This window comes from Pan paniscus, chromosome 6 (assembly GCF_029289425.2).
Source record: "Pan paniscus chromosome 6, NHGRI_mPanPan1-v2.0_pri, whole genome shotgun sequence".
Taxonomy (NCBI): domain Eukaryota; kingdom Metazoa; phylum Chordata; class Mammalia; order Primates; family Hominidae; genus Pan; species Pan paniscus.
Genome location: NC_073255.2, coordinates 118143670 through 118168009, shown reverse-complemented (window position 1 = coordinate 118168009; position 24340 = coordinate 118143670). Strand labels below are relative to the sequence as shown.

General features: G+C 52.1%; 1 protein-coding gene across 1 annotated transcript in view; it reads left to right on the top strand.

The window, feature by feature from the left end:
- CASTOR3P (CASTOR family member 3) overlaps positions 1–24340 on the top strand; it is a 62271-nt gene that overhangs the window by 31060 nt on the left and 6871 nt on the right. The window contains 1 exon segment of the mRNA XM_063606009.1: positions 15050–15120. Coding sequence (XP_063462079.1) covers positions 15050–15120 — 71 coding nt within the window.

Here is a 24340-nt window from a genome sequence, read left to right as displayed (position 1 = left end):
CGGGAGGTGCTTGACCCAAGGAGCGAGGTCATCACATTTGTGCTTTGAGAAGTACCTTTGCCTGTACTGTACAGCGTGGATGGACAGGGTCTCAGGAGACCCAGGAAGAGGCTTGTGAGATGACAGCAGGGATGAAAAAGGCTGGATTTGAGGTCCCCAAGGGGTCAGTCGAAGAGGGCTTGGTGAATCGAGTGGCACACAGCAGGTGGACACCAGGAAGAGTCTGAGTGGGGGTCAGGGGGATGGGTCACTGCTGGAGGTGAAAGGTCTTCCCAGTTCTGGTCCTGGCTCGTGCAAGGTGTGACCTCTGGCAGATCCCGTCCCTTCTCTGATCCTGGGTTTTTGTTTAAAGATGATCTATTCCATGCTAAAATTCTTTCCCCTTAAGATGCTAATCAAGGGACTATAGGGCCCTGTATGGTGGCTCAATCCTGTAATCCTAACCCTTTGGGAGGCAAAGGTGGGAGGATGGCTTGAGGCCAGGAATTCAAGACCAGCCTCAGCAACATAGTTAGACCCTGTCTCTACACGAAAATATTTTTTTTTAAGACAGAGTCTCGCTGTGTCACCCAGGCTGGAGTGCAGTGGCATGATCTCAGCTCACTGCAACCTCTGCCTCCTGGGGTCAAGCGATTCTCCTGCTTCAGTCTCCGGAGTAGCTGAGATTACAGGCACCTGCCACCACGCCCAGCTAATTTTGGTATTTTTAGTAGAGACAGGGTTTCACCATGTTGCCCAGGCTGGTCTCGAACTCCTGGTCTCAAGTGTTCCACCCGCCTCTGCCTCCCAAAGTGCTGGGATTGCAGGTGTGAGCCACCATGCCTGGCACCCCCCTTTCTTATTTGCTGGTGAACTGGTGGTAAACTGTGCCACAGATTTAAAAAAAAAAAACACTTGTAATTCTCTTTTCTCTGCTACTTTAGCTGGTTCATAAATCAGACATCTCAGAAAAGGTTTTGCCAGGCAAGTTTACCTGGAAGTGTCTCTCCCCTGCTGCACCCTCCTTCCCCCTCTGCCTTGGGGTTTCAGGTCTGTTGCTGGAACAGGGCTCTGGCTGGGCCAGGGCTCCTCACCCAGGATGCCCGGGGAGAGGCCCCGTGTGAGGGCCTGACTCTGCGGGCTTAGGAATCCCAGAGTAAACAGATCAAGTTACCTGTGTCAGCCGGGCAGTCCACAACAGGCAGCAGCAGCAATTGAAGATGGGAGTGTTCTTCTCAGAGATGACTCAGCTACTCAGCTTCTCGGCCCAGATCGGGGGCCACCCTGGGCCTCAGCTCTGCCCTGGTGCTTGGCTCCAGGCCAAGGCCGGGGTTGGATGGTGGGGGGAACAATGGATTTTGAGAGTCAGCGACTGGTGTGCAATTCTCTTTCACCCCACCAGGCTGAGGGCACATGTCAACAACTCTGGCAGCGTGAGGGGACCAGCTGCGACCTGGGTCATCTGTAAGGTGGTGGCTCAGCCTCTCTAAGCCTCAGTTTCCTCATCTGTCAAATGGGCAGCAACAACTATGTCAGAGAGTTGATGGGACAAATGAATCAACTGCCTGGGTGTGGTGGTTCATGCCTGTAATCCCAGCATTTTGGGGGGCTTAGGCGGGTGGATCACTTGAGATCAGGAGTTCGAGACCAGCCTGGTTAACATAGTGAAACCCCATCTCTACTAAAAAATACAAAAATTAGCTGGGCATGGTGGCAGGCGCCTGTAATCCCAGCTACTTGGGAGGCTGAGGCAGGAGAATTGCTTGAACCCGGTAGGCAGAGGTTGCGGTGAGCCGAGATTGCGTCACTGCACTCCAGCCTAGGCAACAAAGCAAGACTCCGTCTCCAAGAAAAAAAAAAAAAGAATCAACCAAGGTGGTTGAAGCCAGGGTGCAGGGAGAGAAGTGCAAGTCTGCAGGGAGAGCCTGGACCATGGTGGTTGGAAGCCCAGGAGTGAGCATCTGGGGAGAGGGTGTAATAGGAGATGAGAGACGACCCCTTGAGAGCTGCCTACGCTGGGGAGGAGAAGAGCAGCCACCACAGGAAGCAGAGGACTGTCAGTGTCCAAGACGTCAGAGGAGACCGTGCGGGAGATTGCAGATTCCAGGGAGGCCTTGGCCAGCCATGTGGGTCCAGGCAACAGGTCATGGGCAGGGAGGCACGAGGGAAGACGTCATCGGGCTGGGCTCAGGGAGGTCACTGATGAACGGAGCGGGATGCCCTGGAGGGCTTGAGGACGTGGCCCAATGGCAGGGGGTCGGGGTAAGGAGGTGGCCTCAGGAGGAGATGGGGATGAAGGAAGACTTTTTTTTTAGGACAGAAGAAACTTGATCCTACTTATTGCTAAGACTAAGAAGCCAAGTATGAAACCGACAGCTCAGGGAGGTGTTTGGGAGAGTCATGAAAGGGGGAAGGAGTTTGCCAGGGTGCTGTTTTCCTGAGGCCAGAGAGAAGGGATCAGATGGGTGGACAGGCCAGACACAGTGGCTGACACAGTGGCTCACATGTAACCCCAGCACTTTGGGAGGCTGAGGCAGGAGGATCACTCGAGGCCAGGAGTTCAAGACCAGTTTGAGCAATATAGTGAGACCCTGTCTTTACAAAAAAATGAAAAAAAAAAAGGCCGGGCACGGTGGCTCACACTTGTAATTCCAGCACTTTGGGAGACCGAGGCGGGCGGATCATGAGGTCAGGAGATTGAGACCATCCTGGCTAACACAGTGAAACCCTGTCTCTACTAAAAATACAAAAATATTAGCCAGGCATGGTGGCAGGCACCTGTAGTCCCATCTACTTGGGAGGCTGAGGCAGGAGAATGGCGTGAACCTGGGAGGCAGAGCTTGCAGTGAGCCGAGATCACGCCACTGCGCTCCAGCCTGGGCAACAGAGCGAGACTGCGTCTCAAAAAAAAAAAAAAAAAAAATTAGCCAGGCATGGTGGTGTGTACCTGTAGTTGCAGCAACTTGGGAGGCTGAGTTGGGAGGATCACTTGAGCCCAGGAGTCTGAGGCTGCTGCAGTGAGCTATGACTGCACCACTGCACTCCAGCCTGGGCAACAGAGCAAGACTTTATCTCAAAAAAAAAAAAAAAAAAAGATGGGCGAATGATCAGAGACTTTCTGAGAGGGTGCCCTTCCCAGTTGGTCTGTGTCTTAGGAAATCTGGGGTGTGTGTTGGGGTGCTGAGCAAGGCAGAGGGGCAGGGGTGGAAGAGGTCTGGGGGAGGGAAGGTTAAGCTGACCCAGCAAGGGGTAGATGGGCCCCGGTGGCAGGAAGCGGGATTTCTGAGCTGCATGTCTTTGCTGAGGGTGAGTTTGGGCAGGGGTCATCTAAGGATGGGGCCAGCCGAGGGGGCCCCCAGGAACACCCAGCCCCACAGGCCAGCAGTACACGGTAGGGTTGGAGTGGTGGTGGCCGCAGGAGATGAGTGTGACCGGGAACCAGGGCCACTCCCAGAGTTACCATGTGACAGGACAACAACTCCAGCCCATGCCCCAGCGTGTCCCCAAAGTCCTTTAATAGCAAGGCCTCCAGAGAATGTTGCGTCCCAATTCATAGTGTCAGGGCAGGACTGCAGGTTACTTTAGGGTCAGATATTTCCATTGTGGTCTTCAGCATGTTGACACAAACTGTCTGCATGCTTGGAAAGGTCAGAGATTGTGTGTCTCGATGTGCTTTCTCAGCTCTGGTGTAAGGAACACAGAAGGTTGAATGTGCTTCTGGTTATGTCGGGAAAGACCAGGGAAGTGTCGTGCCATTAACCAAAACCAGAAATGGATGCTGTTTATGAAAGCAGCCACAGCATGCCTGGTGCTTTTTTTTTTTTTGGAGACAGAATCTCGCTCTGTCACCCAGGCTGGAGTGCAGTGGCGTCATCTCGGCTCACTGCAACCTCCGCCTCCCAGATTCAAGCAATTCTCCCACCTCAGCCTCCTGAGTAGCTGGGATTACAGGTGCCTGCCACCACGCCCGGCTAATTTTTTTTTGTATTTTTAGTAGAGACGGGGTTTTACCATGTTGGCCAGGTTGGTCTCAAACTCCTGACCTCAGGTGAACCATCCCCCTCGGCCTCCCAAAGTGCTGGGATTACAGGCATGAGCCACCGCGCCCGGCCGCCTGGTGCTTTTTTAATTTTATTTTTTATTTTTTGAGACAAGGTCTTACGCTGTCACCTAGGCCGAAGTGCAGCGGTGCAATCACAGCTCATCACTGCAGCCTCAACCTCCTGGGCTTGAGCAATCCTCCTTCCTCAGCCTCATGAGTAGCTGGGACTACAGGTGCATGCTACCAGGCCCTGTTAATATTTTTTTTTAGATTTTTTTTTTTGGTAGAGGCAGGGTCTCACTGTGTTGCCCAGGCTGGTCACCTGGTGATTTTATTACAAAGGGACATTGATTCCCCACCCTGGTTCCTGAAGGCAGACAGTATATACCCCTCTTGGAAGTTTGGGGAACAGGCTCAGGAGCTGTGTAAATATGCCCAAGACCACAGGATCGGACAGCCAACTCCAAAGCATTGCCTTTTTTTTTTTTTGAGACAGAGTCTCACTAGTCCGGAGTGCAGTGGTGTGATCTACACTGCAGCCTCGAACTCCCAGGTTCAAGCGATTCTCGTGCTTCAGCCCCCCAAGTAGCTAGGATTACAGGCATGTGCCACTACGCCAGGCTAATTTTTGTATTTTTAGTAGAGATGGGTTTTCAGCATGTTGGCTAGGCTGGCCTCGAACTCCTGACCTCAAGTGATCTGCTTGCCTTGGCCTCCCCAAAGTGCTGGGATTACAGGCATGAACCACTGTGCCTGGCCAGGTGTTTTTGTTTATTTTTAAATCATAGGTAGTTGTAACTCTGTAAAAAGTGTACCCTGCCATACACAATGTCTGGGGACTTGTTTTTCAACCCACAGTGCTGTGACATTGCTGACACTTGTTTATCTCTTTGCTTAACACTGTGGATGGTTCATGTTGCCTGCTGGGTAATATTCTGCCATTCTTCATGTCCTCTCCTGCTGATGGGCATCTGGGCTGTGGCCAGGTTTTTGTTACTGAGAACAGGCTGTCACGGATCCTCTTGTCTGTGTCTCCCGTTACATATCTGTAAAGGGTGGATGTCTCAGAATGGAAACGCTGAGTCATGGGGCGTATGCTACAAGTCCCCCCTGCCTTCAGGAAGCCCCCAACCCATAGAGGCAGCTCAGCCCCGGCTCGGCAGACCCCAGGCAGCTAACTCCTTTAACCCAACTAAGCTTCGGTTTTCCCGTCTGTGAAATGGGAATCATTCTACAGCACATTCATTAAGGTCACACTGATTACAGACCTCGTACCAAGCCCTGTGCTGGGCATGGCGGCCCTGGAGGAGGAGATGCAGCCTTGTCTCTTGCTCGCAAAGACAGAAATGGGGCCGGGCACGGTGGCTCACACTTGTAATCCCAGCACTTTGGGAGGCTGAGGTGGGTGGATCACCTGAGGTCAGGAGTTGGAGACCAGCCTGGCCAACATGGCGAAACCCCATCTCTACTAAAAATACAAAAATTAGCGGGGCATGGTGGCACACACCTGTAATCCCGGCTACTCGGGGAGCTGAGGCAGGAGAATCACTTGAACATGGGAGGCAGAAGTTGCAGTGAGCCGAGATCGCACCACTGCACTCCAGCCTGGGCAACAGAGTGAGACTCCATCTCAAAAAAAAAAAAAAAAAGGCAGACAGACATGGAAGTGATTAATCTCAGTACTATAATGGATATCGCCATGGCTGGGGAGGTGATAGGCTGGTGGGGGTGAAAGGAAGTTGGGCTGGGGACCGTGAGAATTGGGGAGATCCAAAATCAGTGATCATTTTGCACCAAGACCTGACAAGCAGAAGGTATACTCTTGTCTACAAGGACTGAGATCTCCTCGGGGGGAGCCTGGGTTCCTGGGGCTTTCCCCAGATCTTTGTGATTTCTTCTGCCATATCCATCCCCTTTGGTAGCCCTGCCTCTCCATAATCACCCTGGAATTTGCCAAACACCATCACCCACGCTGTCTGATTGGATTCTCCTGGTCGCCCGTGACACAAGCACATTTTATTTTCTATCTTTTTTTTCGTTTTTTGAGATGGAGTCTCACTCTGTCGCCCAGGCTGGAGTGCAGTGGCGCGATCTCAGCTCACTGCAAGCTCTACCTCCCGTGCTCACGCCATTCTCCTGCCTCAGCCTCCCGAGTAGCTGGGACTACAGGCACCCGCCACCACGCCCAGCTAATTTTTTGTATTTTTTTTTTTTTCAGTAGAGACACGGTTTCACCGTGTTAGCCAGGGTGGTCTCGATCTCCTGACCTCGTGATCTACCCGCCTCGGCCTCCCCAAGTGCTGGGATTACAAGCATGAGCCACCGCACCCGGCCTTATTTTCTATCTTAAGGCAAAATAACTCCTGTTCAGGATCGCCCTTCCAGTTGCAGAACCAATTAAGGGCTTTTTTCTAAGTAAAACTTGAAAGGGCAGCTTCTAGTTGCTAAAGACAGGAGAAATGAAATGTAAATAACACGAGAGACCCATTGAAAACCCAGGAGAAACAGATGAAAAAGCTGCAGCTGGTTAGCAGAACAAAGCCGGGCATTCACCCTCCCCCCGATTTTCCTCTGGGAAGAAAAGCCCCATGAACTGTGGCCCCGAAACACTTCTATCACTCACTGCTTTTTTTTTTTTTTTTTTTTTTTTTTTTTGAGATGGAATCTCGCTCTGTCTCCAAGCTGGAGTGCAGTGGCTGGCGTGATCTTGGCTCACTGCAACCCCTGCCTCCCAGATTCAAGTGCTTCTCCCGCCCCAGCCTCCTGAGTAGCTGGGCACTCAGCCTCCTGAGTGGCAGGCGCACACCACCATGCCCAGCTAATTTTTGTATTTTTAGTAGAGACGGGGTTTCACCTTGTTGTCCCGGATGGTCTTGATCTCTTGACCTTGTGATCCGCCTGCCTTGGCCTTCCAAAGTGCTGGGATTACAGGCATGAGCCACTGCGCCCGGCCGCTCACTGCGTGTTTTAAAAGGCCCCTGTCAGCCGGGTGCACTGGCTTACACCTGTAATCCCAGTACTTTGGGAGGCCGAGGCTTGGGAGGATCGCTTGAGGTCAGGAATTCGAGACCAGCCTGGGCAACATAGCAAGACCCCGTCTCCACAAACATTTAAAAATTAGCCAGTCATGGTGATGTGCATCTATAGTCCCAGCTACTCAGGAGGCTGAGGTGGGAGGACCACTTGAGCCCAGGAGTTGGAGGCTGCAGTGAACTATGATCATGCCAGTGCACTCCAGCCTGGGTGACAGAGCAAGACACTGTCTCTAAAGGAATGAATGAATGAATGAATGCTGTTAGCCACATCAGAAAAACATCAGCAGGGAGGCAGCCAGAAGTTGGCTGGCAGGGGCAGGGGTGGGCAGTCTCCGGAAGCAGGTGAGGCCCTGATCCCTTCATTCCCTCACTTGGATAGGCTGCAGGAGATGTGGCCAAACCTCCCTCATTCCAGACAGAATGGGCCACACTTTGAAAGAAACACCCCTGTCCTTCCAGGCTGGTGCTGTAATCCCAAGTGGGCTGAGAAAGGACCTGCTTTAAGTAAGGCCCGAGAATGTTTTGTAAACAGGGCCTATAACATCCAAGACGCCTGTCTTGGGGCCTGTTTGCAGAGCCTCTCTGGTTTGGGTGGGTGGGTCACTTGAGCAGTGAAGGCTCTGGGCTTGTTTCAAAACCCCGCTGGCCAGGCTCTTTTTTGTTTGTTTTTGAGATGGAGTCTCGCTCTGTTACCCAGTCTGCAGTGCAGTGGCACGATCTCGGCTCACTGCAATCTCCACCTCCCCGGTTCAAGCAATTCTGCGTCAGCCTCCCGAGTAGCTGGGACTACAGGTGCGCACCACCACGCCCAGCTAATTTTTTGTATTTTTAGTAGAGGTAGAGATGGGGTTTCACCATGTTGGCCAGGCTGGTCTCGAACTCCTGACCTCAGGTGAGCCACCTGCCTCTGCCTCCCAAAGTGCTGGGATTACAGGCATGAGCCACTGCACCCAGCAGGCCAGGCTATTAATTCCAAAGGTCCTGGCTTGTTCCCAGGCAAGCTAGCAGGTGACCTTGGCAGAGTCTGGCTGACACAGGGTATGGTGACCCTGCAGGAATCAAGCCTGCATCTTTTATTTTATTTTTTAAGACAGGATCTCACTGTGTCACCCAGGCTGGAGTGCAGTGGTGCAATCGTGGCTCACTGCAGCCTCCGCCTCCCAGGCCCAAGTGATCCTCCCACCTCCACCTCCTGAGTAGCTGAGACTACAGGGGCACACCACCATGCTCAGGTAATTTTTAAATTTTTTTGTAGAGATGGAGTCTTACCATGTTGCCCAGGCTGGTCTCAAACTCCTAGGCTCAAGTGATCCCCCTGCCTTGGCCTCCAGAAGTGCTGAGATTACAGATGTGAGCCACCGCGCCCGGCCTCCCGCCTGGAGTTTTTTAACGGCACTTAGCACCCATACTGGGTACTTTCTGGCATTTGCTCCTCTTTCCAGCTCTTTGTAGGCAGAGTACAGAGAGGCCACAAACCCCGGGGCCCTGGCATCTGGGGTGTGCACCTGGCCATGACTCATTAGAAAAGGCGGAGAGAGAATTAGAACTGGAGACCTTAGCTTCTCCAAGAGGAGGGTTAAGTCAAGATGATGCCACATGAGGGCAGACAGGGTTTTTTCTCATTGAGGCTTCTTTGATTTTGAAGGCAAGTGTGTGGCCACAGGCCATCCTTTCGCTCAGCAATCCTTGAGTGTTGATTCCATGCCCAGCCAGTGTCAGATACAAGGTGTGTGTACGGAGGACCCTCTGTCCTTGCTTCTGAGCGCTGTGGTCTACTGAGGGAAGTAGACCCTTAAAGTATGATTTGTAATAGATTGTGGGAAGCACTTGGCACTGTCACGTGCAGTTGCATGGGTTGTGCACTGCACAACTCTAAGGGCATAATTCACATAGACTGTGAGATGAACTGTATCCTAGGGCTGTGATGCACCACCAGCCCAGTTGTCCACAGTGGCCTGAAAGTCATCTCATAGACATAGTGTGGGGCTGTAGGCTGTCAAAGGAGGACAACCTCTATGATGGGAGATGAGGGAAAGGAAGTGGCTGGTGTTGATCAGGCAGGGTTTTTGTTTTGGTTTTTGTTTTTGTTTTTTTTTTTTTTTTGAATTTTTAGTAGAGGCAGGGTTTCACCATGTTGGCCAGACTGGTCTTGAACTCCCAACCTCAAGAGATCCATTCACCTCCACCTCCCAAAGTTCTGGGATTACAGGTATGAGCCACCATTTCTGGCCAGGAAAGGTTTTACCCCAGAGGAGATGTTTGAACTGGGTCTTAAAGGATGAACATGAAATCTTCAGCCAACAAAGTTGGGAGGCTATGCTGGGTAGATGAAAGAACATTTAGGCTGGGCGAGGTGGGTCATGCCTGTAATCCCAGCACTTTGGGAGGCTGAGGCGGGTGGATCTTCTGAGGTCAGGAGTTTGAGACCAGCCTGGCCAACATGGTGAAACCCTGTCTCTACTAAAAACTCCAGAAAATTAGCTGGATGTGGTGGCAGGCGCCTGTAATTCCAGCTACCTGGGAGGCTGAGGCTGGAGAATCGCTTGAACCCCAGAGGCAGAGGTTGCAGTGAGCCAAGATGGCACCACTGCACTCCAGCCTGGGCAACAAGAGCGAAACTTCATCTCAAATAAAAAAGAAAGAACATTCGTCACTGTTGGAGGCATGAGACTGTGGAGGCAGGTGCGTTGAGGCCAGGAGTGGAAGAGGGAGAAAAGACAGAAGGGTAGTCCAGTCTTGAGTTTGCTTTGTGGGGAGTGGTGGAGAGGCAAAAACGGATCTCAGAGTGACCTTCGAGTAAAGAAGACATGGGGCTGTGTGGAGTGGCTCACACCCATAATCCCAGCACTTTGGGAGGTGGAGGTGGGAGGATCACTTGTGGCCAGGAGTTCAAGACCCACCTGGGCAACATAGCAAGATCCCATCTCTATAAAAATTTAAAAAATTAGCTGGGTGTGGTGGTGTGCACCTGTAATCCCGGGTACTTGGGAGGCTAAGGATGGCCCGCAAGGGGGTGCTGTGCTTGGACTGGGGAATGGCCAACTGCCCAGCAATAGGGAGATGACTTCAAGAAGCAAAGATAGGAAGGTTAAGCTTGATAAGACAAGAAATGCAGCAGATGTAATCCAAAGGCAAAGGGGGGACCTGTAGCTTGAATTAAGAAGTGGTGTGGGCTGGGCGCAGTGACTCACTCCTATAATCCCAGCACTTTGGGAGGCCAAGGCAGAAGGATCACTTGAGCTCAGAAGTGCAAGACCAGTCGGGGCAACGTAGTGAGACCCTGTCTCTACAAAAAATAAAAAATTAGCCGGCTGGGCATGGGTAATGCACGCCTGTAGTCCAAGCTAGTTGGGAGGCTGAGCTAGGAGGATTGCTTGAGCCCAGGAGGTCAAGGCCACAGTGAGCCAAGATCATGCCACTGCACTCCAGCCTGGGCAACAGAGCAAGAGCCTGTCTCAAAAAAGAAAAAAAAAAAAAAAGGCCAGGTGCGGTGGCTCATGCCTGTAATCCCAGCACTTTGGGAGGCAGAGCCAGGTGGATCACGAGGTCAGGAGTTTGTGACCACCCTGGCTAACACGATGAAACCCTGTCTCTACTAAAAATACAAAAAATTAGTCGGGCGTGGTGGTTGGCGCCTGTAGTCTCAGCTACTCTGGAGGCTGAGACAGGAGAATGGCGTGAACCCAGGAGGCGGAGCTTGCAGTGAGCCAAGATTGCGCCACTGCACTCCAGCCTGGGTGACAGAGCGAGACTCCATCTCAAAAAAAAAAAAAACAAAAAAAAACAAGGAGGTCAAGGAGAGGGAGGAGTCTGGGGGCTGACTCCTGAGGGTAGTGACCAGAGCGACGGCAGCAGGTGCCTCCGGCTGATCTGCCCTCCCCGAAGCCCACCCGTGCCGAGGTGCACATTCTGAGATGTCCCCTAGCTGGCAGAGCCACAGAATCTCTCAGCCCCTGGGGACAGGTCACTTCAACAACATATTTATACTCCATTTACACACAGGCCGCTGTTGCCTTCTGCTGGTGTTTATGCCTTCCGGAATAATTTGTGCGGTCTATTTCTGGAGTGTCCCTCAGAGCCGAGGGCGCCGGGAGCAAGGGCCACGTCTGTTTGCCTCCCCGGGGCTCTCGGGCAGCTGGGCAGCCCCACCCCACCCAGGGAGTACCAGCTCATGGCAGTCTGGTGACTGTGGGAGTCCAGGGCTCTTTCTGAGTTCATGGGGGTCCCTAGGAAGGGTCCAGGCCTGACCAGTGATTGCCACTTACTGTGGTGATAATTTGCTGTTGTCCTCAAAGCAATTATAGATTTCACGTATCCAGGCAATACTTGCAAATTGGATATGGGACAGGCAGGGACAGACACGTAATTTGAAAACTGAAGAGCCGGAGGGAAATTGATGAGCGTGGGTGGTTGTTCCAGCAGAATGCGTTACGCCCCTCCCAGGGGGAGAGAGGCCACCTCATGGATGACCCTAGCACAGGATTTTTTTTTTTTTTTTCCCCGAGATGGAGTGGCTCTGTTGCCTAGGCTGGAGTGCAGTGGCACGATCTCAGCTCACAGCAACCTCCCAGGTTCAAATAATTCTCCTGCCTCAGCCTCCCAAGTGGCTGGGATTACAGATGCCCACCACCACGCCGGGCTAATTTTTATATTTTTAGTAGAAATGGGGTTTTGCCATGTTGGCCAGGCTGGTCTCAAACTCTTGACCTCGAGTGATCCACCCACCTCAGCCTCCCAAAATGCTGGGATTACAGGCATGAGCCACCGCAGCAGACCAAGCATTTTCTTTACATTCAAGTTTATCAAGGTATGACTTACATACAGCGTAATTCACAAATTCACCCCTTTTTAGCAGATAGTTCTTTGGGTTTTGACAAATTTATATGATCTTGTGAGGTTTTTTTGAGATGGAGTCTGAATCTAATCACCCAGGCTGGAGTGTAGTGGCGTGATCTTGGCTCATTGCAACCTCCGCCTCCTGGGTTCAAGTGAGTCTTCTGCCTCTGCCTCCCCAGTAGTTGGGATTACAGGTGCCCACTGCCACGCCTGGCTAATTTTTGCATTTTTTTGTAGAGACAGGGTTTCACCATGTTGGCCAGGTGGTCTCAAACTCCTGACCTCAGGTGATCCTCCCACCTCTGCCTCTCAAAGTGCTGGGATTACAGGCGTGAGTCACCGCGCCCGGCCTAAATTTATGTGAATTTATATGATCTTGTAACCACCGCCACACTCAAGAGGCCCATCCCCCCAGAATTTCCCAGTGCCCCTCTCTAGTCAGTGTCTACCCGTGCCCTGATAACTGCTAATCATTTGTCCCTATAGTTTGGCCTCTTCCAGAATGTCATATGAATAGAAACATACAGTATAGAATCTTTTGAGCTTGGCTGCTTTAACTTAGCAAAATGCACTTTAGATCTACCCGTGTTAATGCATGAATCGGTAGTTTATTCCTTTTAATTGCTGACCCGTATTTCCTCATGTGGACGTGCCTTAGTTTATCCTCTTTCCAGTTGAAGGAAGGACATTTGGGTTGTTTCCAATTTAGAGCAAATACAAACAGGCAATATGTATTCGCATCTAAGTCTTTGTGCGGGCACCTGTTTTCACTTCTTGTGGATGAATACCCAGGAGGAGGATAGCTGAGGCTGGGTGGTCAATGTGTGCTGAACTTTATAAGAAATTGCCAGCTGGGTGCAGTGGCTCATGCCTGTAATCCCAGCACTTCGGAAAGCCAAAGAGGGAGGATCGCTTAAGGACAAGAGTTCAAGACCAGCCTAGACAACATAGCAAGACCTCATCTCTACAAAAACAACTTTAAAAACTAGCTGGACAGTCTGGGCACAGTGGCTCACGCCTATAATCCCAGCACTTTGGGATGCTGAGATGAGTGGATCACCTGAAGTCAGGAGTTCGAGACCAGCCTGGCCAACATGGAGAAACCTTGTCTTCACTAAAAATACAAAAATTAGCCAGATGTGGTGGCGGGCGCCTGTAAGCCCAGCTACTGGGGAGGCTGAGGCAGGAGAATCACTTGAACCTGGGAGGTGGAGGTTGCAGTGAGCTGAGATGCCACTGCACTCTAGCCTGGGTGACAGGGTGAGAGACTCTGTCTCAAAAAAAAAAAAAAAAAATTTAGCTGGACATGGTATTGTGTGCCTGTAGTTCCAGCTACTCAGGAGACTGAGGCAGGGGGATTGCTTGAGCCCAGGCATTCAAGGCCTCCATGAGCTGTGATTGCATCACTGCACGCCAGACTGGGTGACAGAGCAAGACCCTGTCTCTAAAAAGATGAAAGAAACTGCCAAATGAATGTTTGAAGGGCTGGGCCATTTTGTACTCCCAACAGCAGCATAAGAGAGTTCCAGTGGCTCCATATCCTTGTGAAAATTTTCAGGAATAAGTTTTTAAAAGGAGCTGGAGAGGTTCTGTAGATGAGGGGGCTGCAGGGCAGGTGGCAGGAGAGGAGGCCAGGGAGGAGGGCGACCCATGGATACACCAGCCACCCCCATCCCCTGCAACACTGTCCACTCAAAGATCCCTTTTCCATTTGCATATTTGAGAGAGTGATACTTGCCCTTTGCCTGGTGATATGGTTTGGCTGTGTCCCCACCCAAATCTCACCTTGAATTGTAATAATCCCCACGTGTCAAGGGTGGGGGCAGGTGGAGATAATTGAATCATGGGGGTGGTCTCTCTCATACTGTTCTCGTGGCAGTGAATAAGTCTCACGAGATCTGATGGTTTTATAAAGGTAGTTCCCCTGCACATGCTCTCTTGCCTGTTGCCATGTAAGACGTGCCTTGGCTCCTTCTTTGCCTTCTGTCATGATTGTGAGCACCCCCGCCCCCCCAGCCCTGCCAACCACCAACCAGCCACGTGGAACTATGAGTCCATTAAACCTTTTCCCTTTATAAAGTACCCAGTCTCGGGTATGTGTTTATTAGCAGCATGAGGACAGACAAATACACCTGGGTTACTTGTGGGCTTCTTTCTGTCCTGGCTCCCCTCAATGGGTGGGGATGCAGAGCCCATGCCCGGCTTTGTGCTTAAGAGCCGGAACACCAGATAAGTGGCCAGGGGTCAGTTTCCTGCAAGCCTCTGCCTGTGCACGCTTGGACTTGCCATCTCTGCTTGCAATACTCTCTAGGGTGCAGTGGGGGTGTGGTTCTGGCTAAATGGGGAACAGGGACACGGGGGTTGAGGGGGTGATGACCCCCATCACCCAAGGACCAAAAGCCTTGAAGCCCAGCCCGAGAGCGGCCTAGACACAGACTTGGGCACCAAAACCATGCCCAGGACTGAGGCCAGCAGGGTCACAGTTCTGGTCCCTGTTTTTGGGGTACAGATGGTCTCGTTTTGGGGGTAGATGAGCAACATACCTCCCCGGCTGAGCGGTGCTATCAGAGGTGATGTGAGGTGGGGCAGAGATCCATGTCCCAAAAATGTCACGGATGGCCGCATTCCTCTCTCTTTAGGGATGGAAAGTTAACCGAGGGCTGGGCTGTCAGTCAGCTGGTGGGAATTAGGCATTTTTGTGACTTGGAGCCCCAGAGTTGCTGAGGACGAGCCCAAGACAATGGGAGGGGAGATGGGAACAGACACCTAGAGGTTACAGTGGCAGGGCCATGGAAAAGACGGCTCCTCTGCCTGACCCACACTGGAGCCACCCTTCGGCCACTTCTTCCCTCCAAGAAAACTTGGGATCTCAGGCCCTCAGGCCTGGACACAATCATAGGGGCTGACTGGCTCAGAGGTCCCCAAAGATTGTGGGGGTACAGTGGGGACAATCAGCATCTCTGTGCCTCTCCTGAGTGAGAACTGAGTAGGGGGACATGAAGGGAGAGACAAACAACTTACCCGCGGTCACCCAGCAGCCTGGGGCTGGAACTCTGGGTAAACTGAGACATCATCCCCGGGGCACGGGTGGGCAGCTGCCCCAGGGGACCTGCCTGGACTAATGAGATATTCTGTGTCTGTCTGTCCATCCATCCAGGTGCAAGTTCTTCAGTCTGACTGAGACGCCAGAGGATTACACTATCATTGTCGATGAGGAAGGATTCCTAGGTAAGTGCTTCTCTCCCTAGGGGCTCGGCTGGACCATGCCCCGAAGTCAGGGCTGGCTACCCACCTCCTTATTTCTGCCCCCACCTACCTTCTTATTTCTGCCCCCATCTGCTGGTCAGCTAGAAAAACAGCAGAGTGTATTTCCTTCTCTCCCTGGGTTCTGGAGGGTCCCCTCCCCTCCTGCTCTTGAGATTGCCCTAGGAAAGACTCCTGAGTAGTAAGTAGGTATGGCACTACCCAGCTGAGAATTAGATCAATCCAGAAGAAAAGGAACATGTTTCACTGAAACCTGCAAAGTGCTTTAGAACATCTTCAGTCGGGCGCAGTGGCTCACGCTTTTAGTCTCAACACTTTGGGAGGCTAAGGTGGGAGGATCACTTGAGCCCAGGAGTTTGAGACCATAGTGAGACCCCGTCTCTACTAAAAAATTACTTTAAATTAACTGGACATGATGGCATGTTCCTGTGGTCCCAGCTACTTGAGAGACCGAGGCAGGAGGATCGTTCGAGCCCAGGAGTTGGAGGCTGCAGTGAGCTGTTATTGAACCACCGCTTTCCAGGCTGGAAGACAGAGCGAGACTCTATCTCTTAAAAATAAAAAAAATAAAAGTGTCTAGCTGGCAAGGGCACAGTTTAAGAGGACTTCCCAGAACTAAAGCAACACTTGAAGTGAACCCAGCTAAGAGTAAAGAGCCAGGCATGGTGGTGTATGCCTCTACTCCCAGCTACTTGGGAGGCTGAGGTGGGAGGATTGCTTAAACCCAGGAGTTTGAGACTGTAGTGTGCAATGATCACGCCTGTGAATAGCCACTGCACTCCAGCCTGGGCAACATAATAAGAACCTGGATTTTTTTTTTTGAGATGGAGTCTCACTCTGTCATCCAGGCTGGAGTGCAGTGATCTTGGCTCACTGCAACCTCCGCCTCCCAGGTTCAAGCCATTCTCCTGCCTCAGCCTCCCAAGTAGCTGGGATTACAGGTGCCCACCACCACGCCTGGCTAATTTTTGTATTTTTTAGTAGAGATGGGGATTCACCCTGTTGGCCAGGCTGGTCTAGAACTCCTGACCTCAGGTGATCCACCCACCTCAGCCTCCCAAAGTGCTGGGATTACAGGCGTGAGCCGCCTCGCCTGGCCTGAGAACCTATTTCTTTTTTTTTTTCTTTTTTTTTTTTTTTGAGATGGAGTCTTGCTCTGTCACCCAGGCTAGAGTGCAGCGGCGCGATCTTAGCTCACTGCAAGCTACACCTCCCGGGTTCACGCTGTTCTCCTGCCTCAGTCTCCCGAGTAGGTGGGACTACAGGCGCCCACCACCATGCCCGGCTAATTTTTTGTATTTTTTAGTAGAGACGGGGTTTTACCGTGTTAACCAGGATGGTCTCAATCTCCTGACCTCGTGATCCACCTGCCTCGGCCTCCCAAAGTGCTGGGATTACAGGCGTGAGCCACCGCGCCCGGCCCTGAGAATCTATTTCTTAAAAAAAAATTAAAATTAAGTGCCCCTCCCCACCCCGCCCCCTGCCAGGTGGAAAACATAATGGAGGGGCACTTTCCAGGCAGAGAGAACCCCATGTGTGTATAGCCACAGCTTGTAGTACTGGGGACACACTTGGCATCCCCAGGGAACTAGAGTGTGGGAAGAGAGAGAGGAGGACAGGGCTTGCCTGGAGGAGGAGGGATCAGGAAAGATTCCTCCATGTGGCTGCACACACATGGGCTTCTCTGCCTGGAAAGCACCCCTCCCTTCATGGTTTCTACCTGGCATGCAGGCACTTAAATTTTTTTTTTTTTTTTTTTTTTTTTTTTAGAAACAGGTTCTTGCTATGTTGCCCAGGCTGGAGTACAGTGGCTAATCACAGGTGTGATCATAGTGCATAGCAGCCTCAGACTCCTGGGTTCAAGCAATCCTCCCACCTCAGCCTCCCGAGTAGCTGAGAGTAGAGGCGTGTACTGCTGTGCCTGGCTCTAGACTTTTTCCTGAACTCCTCTCCTGTACTTTATTTGGGTTAGAAGCAGCATGGGGAGACTTCTGCAGCATGGCTCTTTCTGGGGGCTCAAAAGCAGAAGTTCCTGGTGAGCTCACGTGGTCATGGAGGACTTCCTGGAGGAGGTGATATTTTTGCTGGCCTTGTGGGGAAGGAAGAAAACATGTCAGAGGAGAGCTGAATGAGAAAGTACAGGAGCAGAAGCAAGGGCCAGGTCCAGCATGTAAAAAAGGGGAAGACAGAGGTAGGCAGGGAGAGTTTGGATCTTATTCTTCAGGCACTGGGGAGCCACTGAAGGTTGTTCGGCTGGGTTAGGGCTGAGTTGGGGTAGAGTCTCCTGGGGTGTGTGTGTGCAGGAGAGGGAACAAGGAGTGAAGTAGGAAATTCCTGGGGGTGAGTAAGCTCTCTTCATATAGAGGTCCTTGGGCCCAGGCTGAGACCCTCGGCTGGCCCAGGGAAGGAATTGCCCGCAATCCCTCGACCCTGCCATTCCCCAGAGCCTTGTGACTTTTGAAACTGCCTTGCCCTGCCCCTCCCTGAGCCTTTCCCAGCCACAGGCACAGCACTGAGGAACACAGGGACCACTGGGAAAGCAGGTTTCAATTAGCCCAGCAAGGCCGGAGGCTAGCCAGCCAGCCAGCCTTACCTCTGTGACTTCAGGGTAAGGGCTTCCATTCCAGGGTGCGTTTCCTGGTCAGCAAACTAGGCTGCTTGGAAATCTATTATTGCCCAAGAAAAAAAAAATTGAGTGGATTTGTTTTTTCTCTTTTTTCTTTTCTTTTTTTTTTTTTTTTTTTTTTTTTTTTTGAGACAGAGTCTCACTCTGTCACCCAGGCTGGAGTGCAGTGGCGTGATCTTGGCTCACTGCAACCTCCACCTCCCAGGTTCAAGCGATTCTCCTGCCTCAGCCTTCTGAGTAGCTGGGATTAGAGGCACCCACCACCATGCCCGGCTAATTTTTTTGTATTTTTAGTAGAGGTGGGGTTTGGTTTCACCATGTTGACCAGGCTGGTCTCAAACTCCTGAACTCAAATGATCCACCTGCCTTGACCTCCCAAAGTGCTGCCAAAATATTAGCATTTTGGCCAGGCACAGTGGTTCACATCTACAGTCCCAGCACTTTGTGAGGCTGAGGCAGGCAGATCACCTGAGGTCAGGAGTTCAAGACCATCCTGGTCAACATGGTGAAACCCCGTCTCTACCAAAAATACAAAAATTACCTGGGCATGGTGACACATGCCTGTAGCTCCAGCTACTCAGGAGGCTGAGGAAGGAGAATCGCTTGAACCCACGAGGCAGAGGCTGCAATGAGCCAAGATCATGCCACTGCACTCCAGCCTGGGCGATGGAGAAAGACTCCATCTCAAAAAAAAAAAAAGTTCGAGGCCAAGCGCGGTGCCTCACACCTGTAATCCCAGCACTTTGGGAGGCGGAGGTGGGTGGATCACGAGGTCAGGAGATTGAGACCATCCTGGCTAACATGGTGAAACCCCATCTCTACTAAAAATACAAAAAAAAATTTGCCAGGCGTGGTGGTGGGCGCCTGTGGTCCCAGCTACTCGGGAGGCTGAGGCAGGAGAAAGTCATGAACCCGGGAGGCGGAGCTTGCAGTGAGCCGGGATCGCGCCACTGCACTCCAGCCTGGGCAACAGCAAAACTCTGTCTCAAAAAAAAAAAAAAAAAAAAAATGGAGTTCGAGACCAGCCTGACCAACATGGAGGAACCCCGTCTCTACTAAAAATAAAAAATTAGCTGGGTGTGGTGGCACATGCCTGCAATCCCAGCTACTCGGGAGGCCGAGGCAGGAGAATCGCTTGAACCCGGGAGGTGGAGGTTGCAGTGAGCCAAGATCGCGCCACTGCACTCCAGCCTGGGGGACAGAGTGAGACTCCGTCTCAAAAGAAAAAAAAAAAAAGAGTAAAGACCCATTTTACAAGCAAGAAAGCAAGCAGACATTAACTTGCCCAGAGTTAGTGAGTGACAACCAAGCCAGAACGGAAAGTAGGAAATGCTCTCAAGGCGCCTCTAGCCTAAATAAGGAGAAAGTGCTGCCGGAAAGTAATGGGAGAAGACGGTATACCACCATATGTGGCCTAGGACAGTCTGAGAAGACTCTCAGGGGGCTGTGGCAGGATTTGGGGTGGGCCTAGGGGCTGCAGTATGAGACTAGGAGGACAACTGTACCCCTCATCTCCTTGGACGCTCTGCTTCAGGAGGAGAGTTTAGTTTTTGTTTGCTTGCTTTTCTCGAGGTAGTCTCGCTCTGTCCCCAGGCTGGAGTGCAGTGGCGCGATTTTGGCTCACTGCAACCTCCACCGCCCAGGTTCAAGCGATTCTTCTGCCTCAGCCTCGTGAGTAGCTGGGATTACAGGCATGCACCACCACACCCAGCTAATTTTTTTTTGTATTTTTAGTAGAGACAGGGTTTCACCATGTTGGCAAGGCTGGTCTTGAGCTCCTGACCTCAGATGATCCTCTTGCCTCGACCTCCCAAAGTGCTGGGATTACAGGCGTGAACTACTGCACCTGGCCCACTGGCTAGTTTTGGGGATTTTTTGTTTTTTGTTTTTTTGTTTTGTTTTGAGATGGAGTCTTGCTCTGTTGTCCAGACTGGAGTGTAGTGGCACGATCTCAGCTCACTGCAACCTCCACCTCCTGGGTTCAAGCGATTCTCCTGCCTCAGCCTCCTGAGTAGCTGAGACTACAGGCATGCACTGCTATGCCCAGCTAATTTTTGTATTTTTAGTAGAAACAGGGTTTCACCATGTTGGCCAGGCTGGTCTCGAACTCCTGACCTCAAGTGATCCACCTGCCTCAACCTTCCAAAGTTCCAAAGTGCTGGGATTATAGGCGTGAACCACCGCGCACAGCCCACTGGCTAGTTTTTGTGTTTTTTTGTAGAGGAGTCTCACTATGTTGCCTATGCTGGTCTGGAACTCCTGGCCTCAAGCAGTCCTCCCACCTTGGCCTCCTAAAGTGTTGGGATTACAGGCGTGACCCCGGAAGAAGGATGCTGGCTCTGGCATGGGGAATGAAGGCTGGTGCCCTGTCACCCCCGTTCTGCAAACCTCCAGCGCTGCAAACATTGCTTCCCACCAAAGGGCCTCTTCTGCCACTCTTAAAATGAGCCAGGGTGCGTGTTCACTGGCAGCTTTGATAGTTAGAAGCTAGCAGCTGGCCATGGTTCAGTGGATGCTGGGTCTTTCCTGGGAGGGCAAGGGATGGCTTGTAAATGACATTAGCCAGCAGAGTTCCTTGTTCAATGTGAACGTTGTTAAGAGATTCTTGGTCTGAGCACAGTGGCTCATGCCTGTAATCCCAGCCCTTTGGGAGGCTGAGGCAGGTAGATCGCTTGAGCCCAGGAGTTCAAGCAGGTTGGGCAACATGGCAAAGCCCCGTCTCTACAAACAATACAAAAATTAATCTGGTGTGGTGGCACATGGCTGTGGTCCCAGCTACTCGGTGGGCTGATCACTTGAGCCTGGGAGGTTGAGGCTGCAGTGAGCCATGATTGTACCACTGCACTCCAGCCTGGGTGATAGAGCAACACCCTGTCTCAAAAAAAGAAAAAAAGGTCTTGGCTCAAATGGATGCAGTATGTCTGTGTGGCAGACAGAGGGGTTTGTACATGTGTATATTCTGATTTTTTACGTGTGTGTGTGACTGAGTCTTGTTCTGTCACCCCTGTTGGGAGTGCAGTTACACAATCTCTGCTCACTGCAACCTCCACCTCCTGGGTTCAAGCAATTCTCATGCCTCAGCCTCCTGAGTAGGTGGGATTACAGGCACTCAACACCACGCCCGGCTAATTTTTATATTTTTAGTACAGACAAGGTTTCACCCATGTTGGCCAGGCTGGTCTTGAACTCCTGACCTCAAGTCATCTGCCTGCCTTGGCCTCCCAAAGTACTGGGATTACAGGCATGAGCCACCGTACCTGGCCTCTTTTAAGTATTTAATGAGCACTGTGTGCAGTGCTAGGTGTCCTGACAGATTCAGAATAACGTTAGAAGCCTCTGGGTAATGGGTAGAAGCTTAGACTTGGAGTTAGAGGGGCCCAGTGCTTATCTAGGCTCCACATCACCAGCCCTCACCCATCACAGTCCCCTTGTCTGTGAACTGGGGACAGCGGTACATCATTGTGGTGCATGCCACGTGTGGCAAGGCATGGTCAGCAGGCAGTGACTGATCAAAAGGTGGAGAGGTGGCCGGGCAAGGTGGCTGACACCTGTAATCCCAGCACTTTGGGAGGCCGAGGCAGGCAGATCACTTGAGGTCAGGAGTTCGAGACCAGCCTGCCCAACATGGTGAAACCCCTTCTCTACTAAAAATACAAAAAAAAAAAAAAAAAAAAAAAAAGCCAGGCATGGTGGTACGCACCTGTAGTCCCAGCTACTCAGGAGGCTGAGACATGAGAATCACTTGAACCCGGGAGGCAGAGGTTGCAGTGAGCCGAGATCGCGCCACTGCACTCCAGCCTGGGCAACAGAGTAAGACACTCTCCCTCAAAAAAAAAGCAGCAGCAGCTCTGGGTTCTTCCCAGGGTGGAGGCTGTGAGCAGGGCGGGTAGACCAATCCATCAGACAGGCTGCCTGCTCCTGGCCAGCTGCTGATTGACCTGAAATCCTCCAGCCAGCAGCAGCCGCCTCTTCCCCCACACCCATGTTTCCAGCTGGTCTCAGGCCTGGGCTTATCCCCAAGACCACTCTGGGTCTCGTCCAAACCTGCCAAGAGACTCCTAGTGGCAGAGTCTTGGTTATGTCAGCACCCCCTCAAGGTGCACATATGCACCCCAGCACTTCACCACCTCGGAGGCTGTATCAGCAGCCGCTTCCGCTGGGGAGGACAGAGCCAGGATTGGCCCCTCGGAGTCCGAAGCCTGCGGCTTTGATAAGAGACAGGCCTCCCACTGCTCAAGACTGGGGCCGCCTTTTCCCATTTCTGTGCAGCTGCCTGCCTCTCTAGCCACCCACTGGCTGACCACTGGTCCTTCTCAGCCAGCGGGACCAATGGGCTCCCTGGGCTGTGGTCACCATGGTGACCAGAGCTGGGCAGGTAGGAACAGGCATGGGCCTCACTCAATTTCCCTCCTCTCAGGCCATCTTGCCTGCCAGCAGAGCCCAGCTCGTCTTTCCCCAGGAATCTTCATCATCACAGCTGCCTTAGCTCACCCATCTCTGAGCCCCTCTCTCCCTTTTTATCGATTTATTTTTTGAGATAGGGTCTGGCTGTGTCACCTAGGCTGGAGTGCAGTGGTGCAGTCATAGCTCACTGCAGCCTTGAAATCCCAGACTCAAGCAATCCTCCCACCTCAGCCTCCCAAGTGTCTGGGACCACAGGCATGTGCCACCACGCCTGGCTCATTTATTTTTTATTTTTTTAGAGATGGGGTCTCACTACGTTCTCCAGGCTGGTCTCAAATTCCTGGTCTCAAGCGATCCTCCCACCTTGGCCTCCCAAAGCAATGAGAGTACAGGCGTGAGCCACTGCCTCCAGCCTCAGCACCTCTCTTTTTAGCCCCCTATTTTCTTAGGGACTTGGTAGTTTTCATTTGGTGCCCAAAATAGAGCCTGGGTTCTTGAGCCAGACCCACACTGGAATCCTGGCTCTGTTACTTCCTAAGTGATCTTCGGCAAATCACTGAGCCTTCCAGGTCCAGAGTTTCTGGACCGTTGAGTGTACAGTGAGCAAAATAACCCTGCCTTGGCCAGGCGCGGTGGCTCACGCTTGTAATCCCAGCCCTTTGGGAGACCAAGGTGGGTGGATCACTTGAGGCCAGGAGTTTGAGACCAGCCAGGCCAACGTGGTGAAACCCCGTCTTTACCAAAAATACAAAAATTAGCCGGGCATGGTGGTGGGTGCCTCTAATCCCAGCTACTCGGGAGGCCGAGGCAGGAGAATTGCTTGAACCAGGAGGCAGAGGTTGCAGTGAGCCAAGATCATGCCAATGCACTCCAGTCTGGGTGACAGAGTGAGGCTCCATCTCAAAAAAAAAAAAAATCCTGCCTCCTTGTGGGATGCAGTGTCAGAGTTCACCTCCCTGTGCCGTGCCCCCTCCCCACTCAGGGCCTGGCACTAGGTGGGTTTATGCAGGTGCCTGGTGATGTATGAAGAGCCCCAAATGCAGCCTGGGCTCGAGTCTGCGGCTGTGTGTGGTCACACATAGTGTGTGCCTGTGTCCCACGTTCAGGGCTACTCAGGGACTCTGTCTGTAGGACAGGGTGGAAGGGATGGCTCCAGCGTTTGGATTCTGGGTTTTCATGAGCTAGGTAAGGAGGCTTAGCAGTTGCTGCTGCTGTGGACTCCCCCGCCTGCCGAAGCCATTGCCAGCCCCTGGGACTTCCAGGCTCTCAGGAGGGACATGGGTGACAGTCACTGCCCCCCATGATGCAGCCTCTTCAGGGACCCTCCTGGAGTTGCCTGTTCTTCCAGAGAAGCCCAATGTGCAGGGCTGGCTGAAGGGGGAAGAGAAACCCCAAAGCCCCACCCAGCCTTTTCCTGGCCTCCCCTCCACCCAGAGCCTTCCTGGGAGGTCTCCAGGAACCCAGTTTGAAAGCCAGTTGCACGCGAGACAATGGGCGTGATGACAGCATCAGACCCACAAAAGGGTTGTAAGAACTAAAGATAAGGGCATTACCCACTACTGATGCCATCGTTTTACGGCTGAGGAAACTGAGGCTCGGCACAGATCAACCACTTGCCCACATGGCTCCTACTCTGCTAAGCTGCTGGGGATGTCCTGTGTCATCTGAGGGCCTTCCCTGCCCAGTCCTCCTAGGAAGCAGCCTTTGATTCAAATCCCATCCTGTTGAAGGCCGAGCGCAGTGGCTCACGCCTGTAATCCTAGTGCTTTGGGAGGCCAAGGCAGGAGGACCCCTTGAGATCAGGAGTTCGAGACCAGCCAGACCAACATGGGAAAATGCCATCTCTACTAAAAATACAAAAATTAGCTGGGTGTGATGGTGCATACCTGTAATCTCCACTATTCAAGAATCACTTGAACCCAGGAGGTGGAGGTTGCAATGAGCCGAGATTGCACCACTGCACTCCAGCCTGGGCGACAGAGCAAGACTCTCTCAAAAAACAATCCCATCCGGCCAGGTGCGGTGGCTCACGCCTCTAATCCCAGCACTTTGGGAGGCTGACGCAGGCGGATCACGAGGTCAAGAGATTGAGACCATCCTGGCCAACATGGTGAAACCCCGTCTCTATTAAAAATACAAAAATTAGCCAGGCAT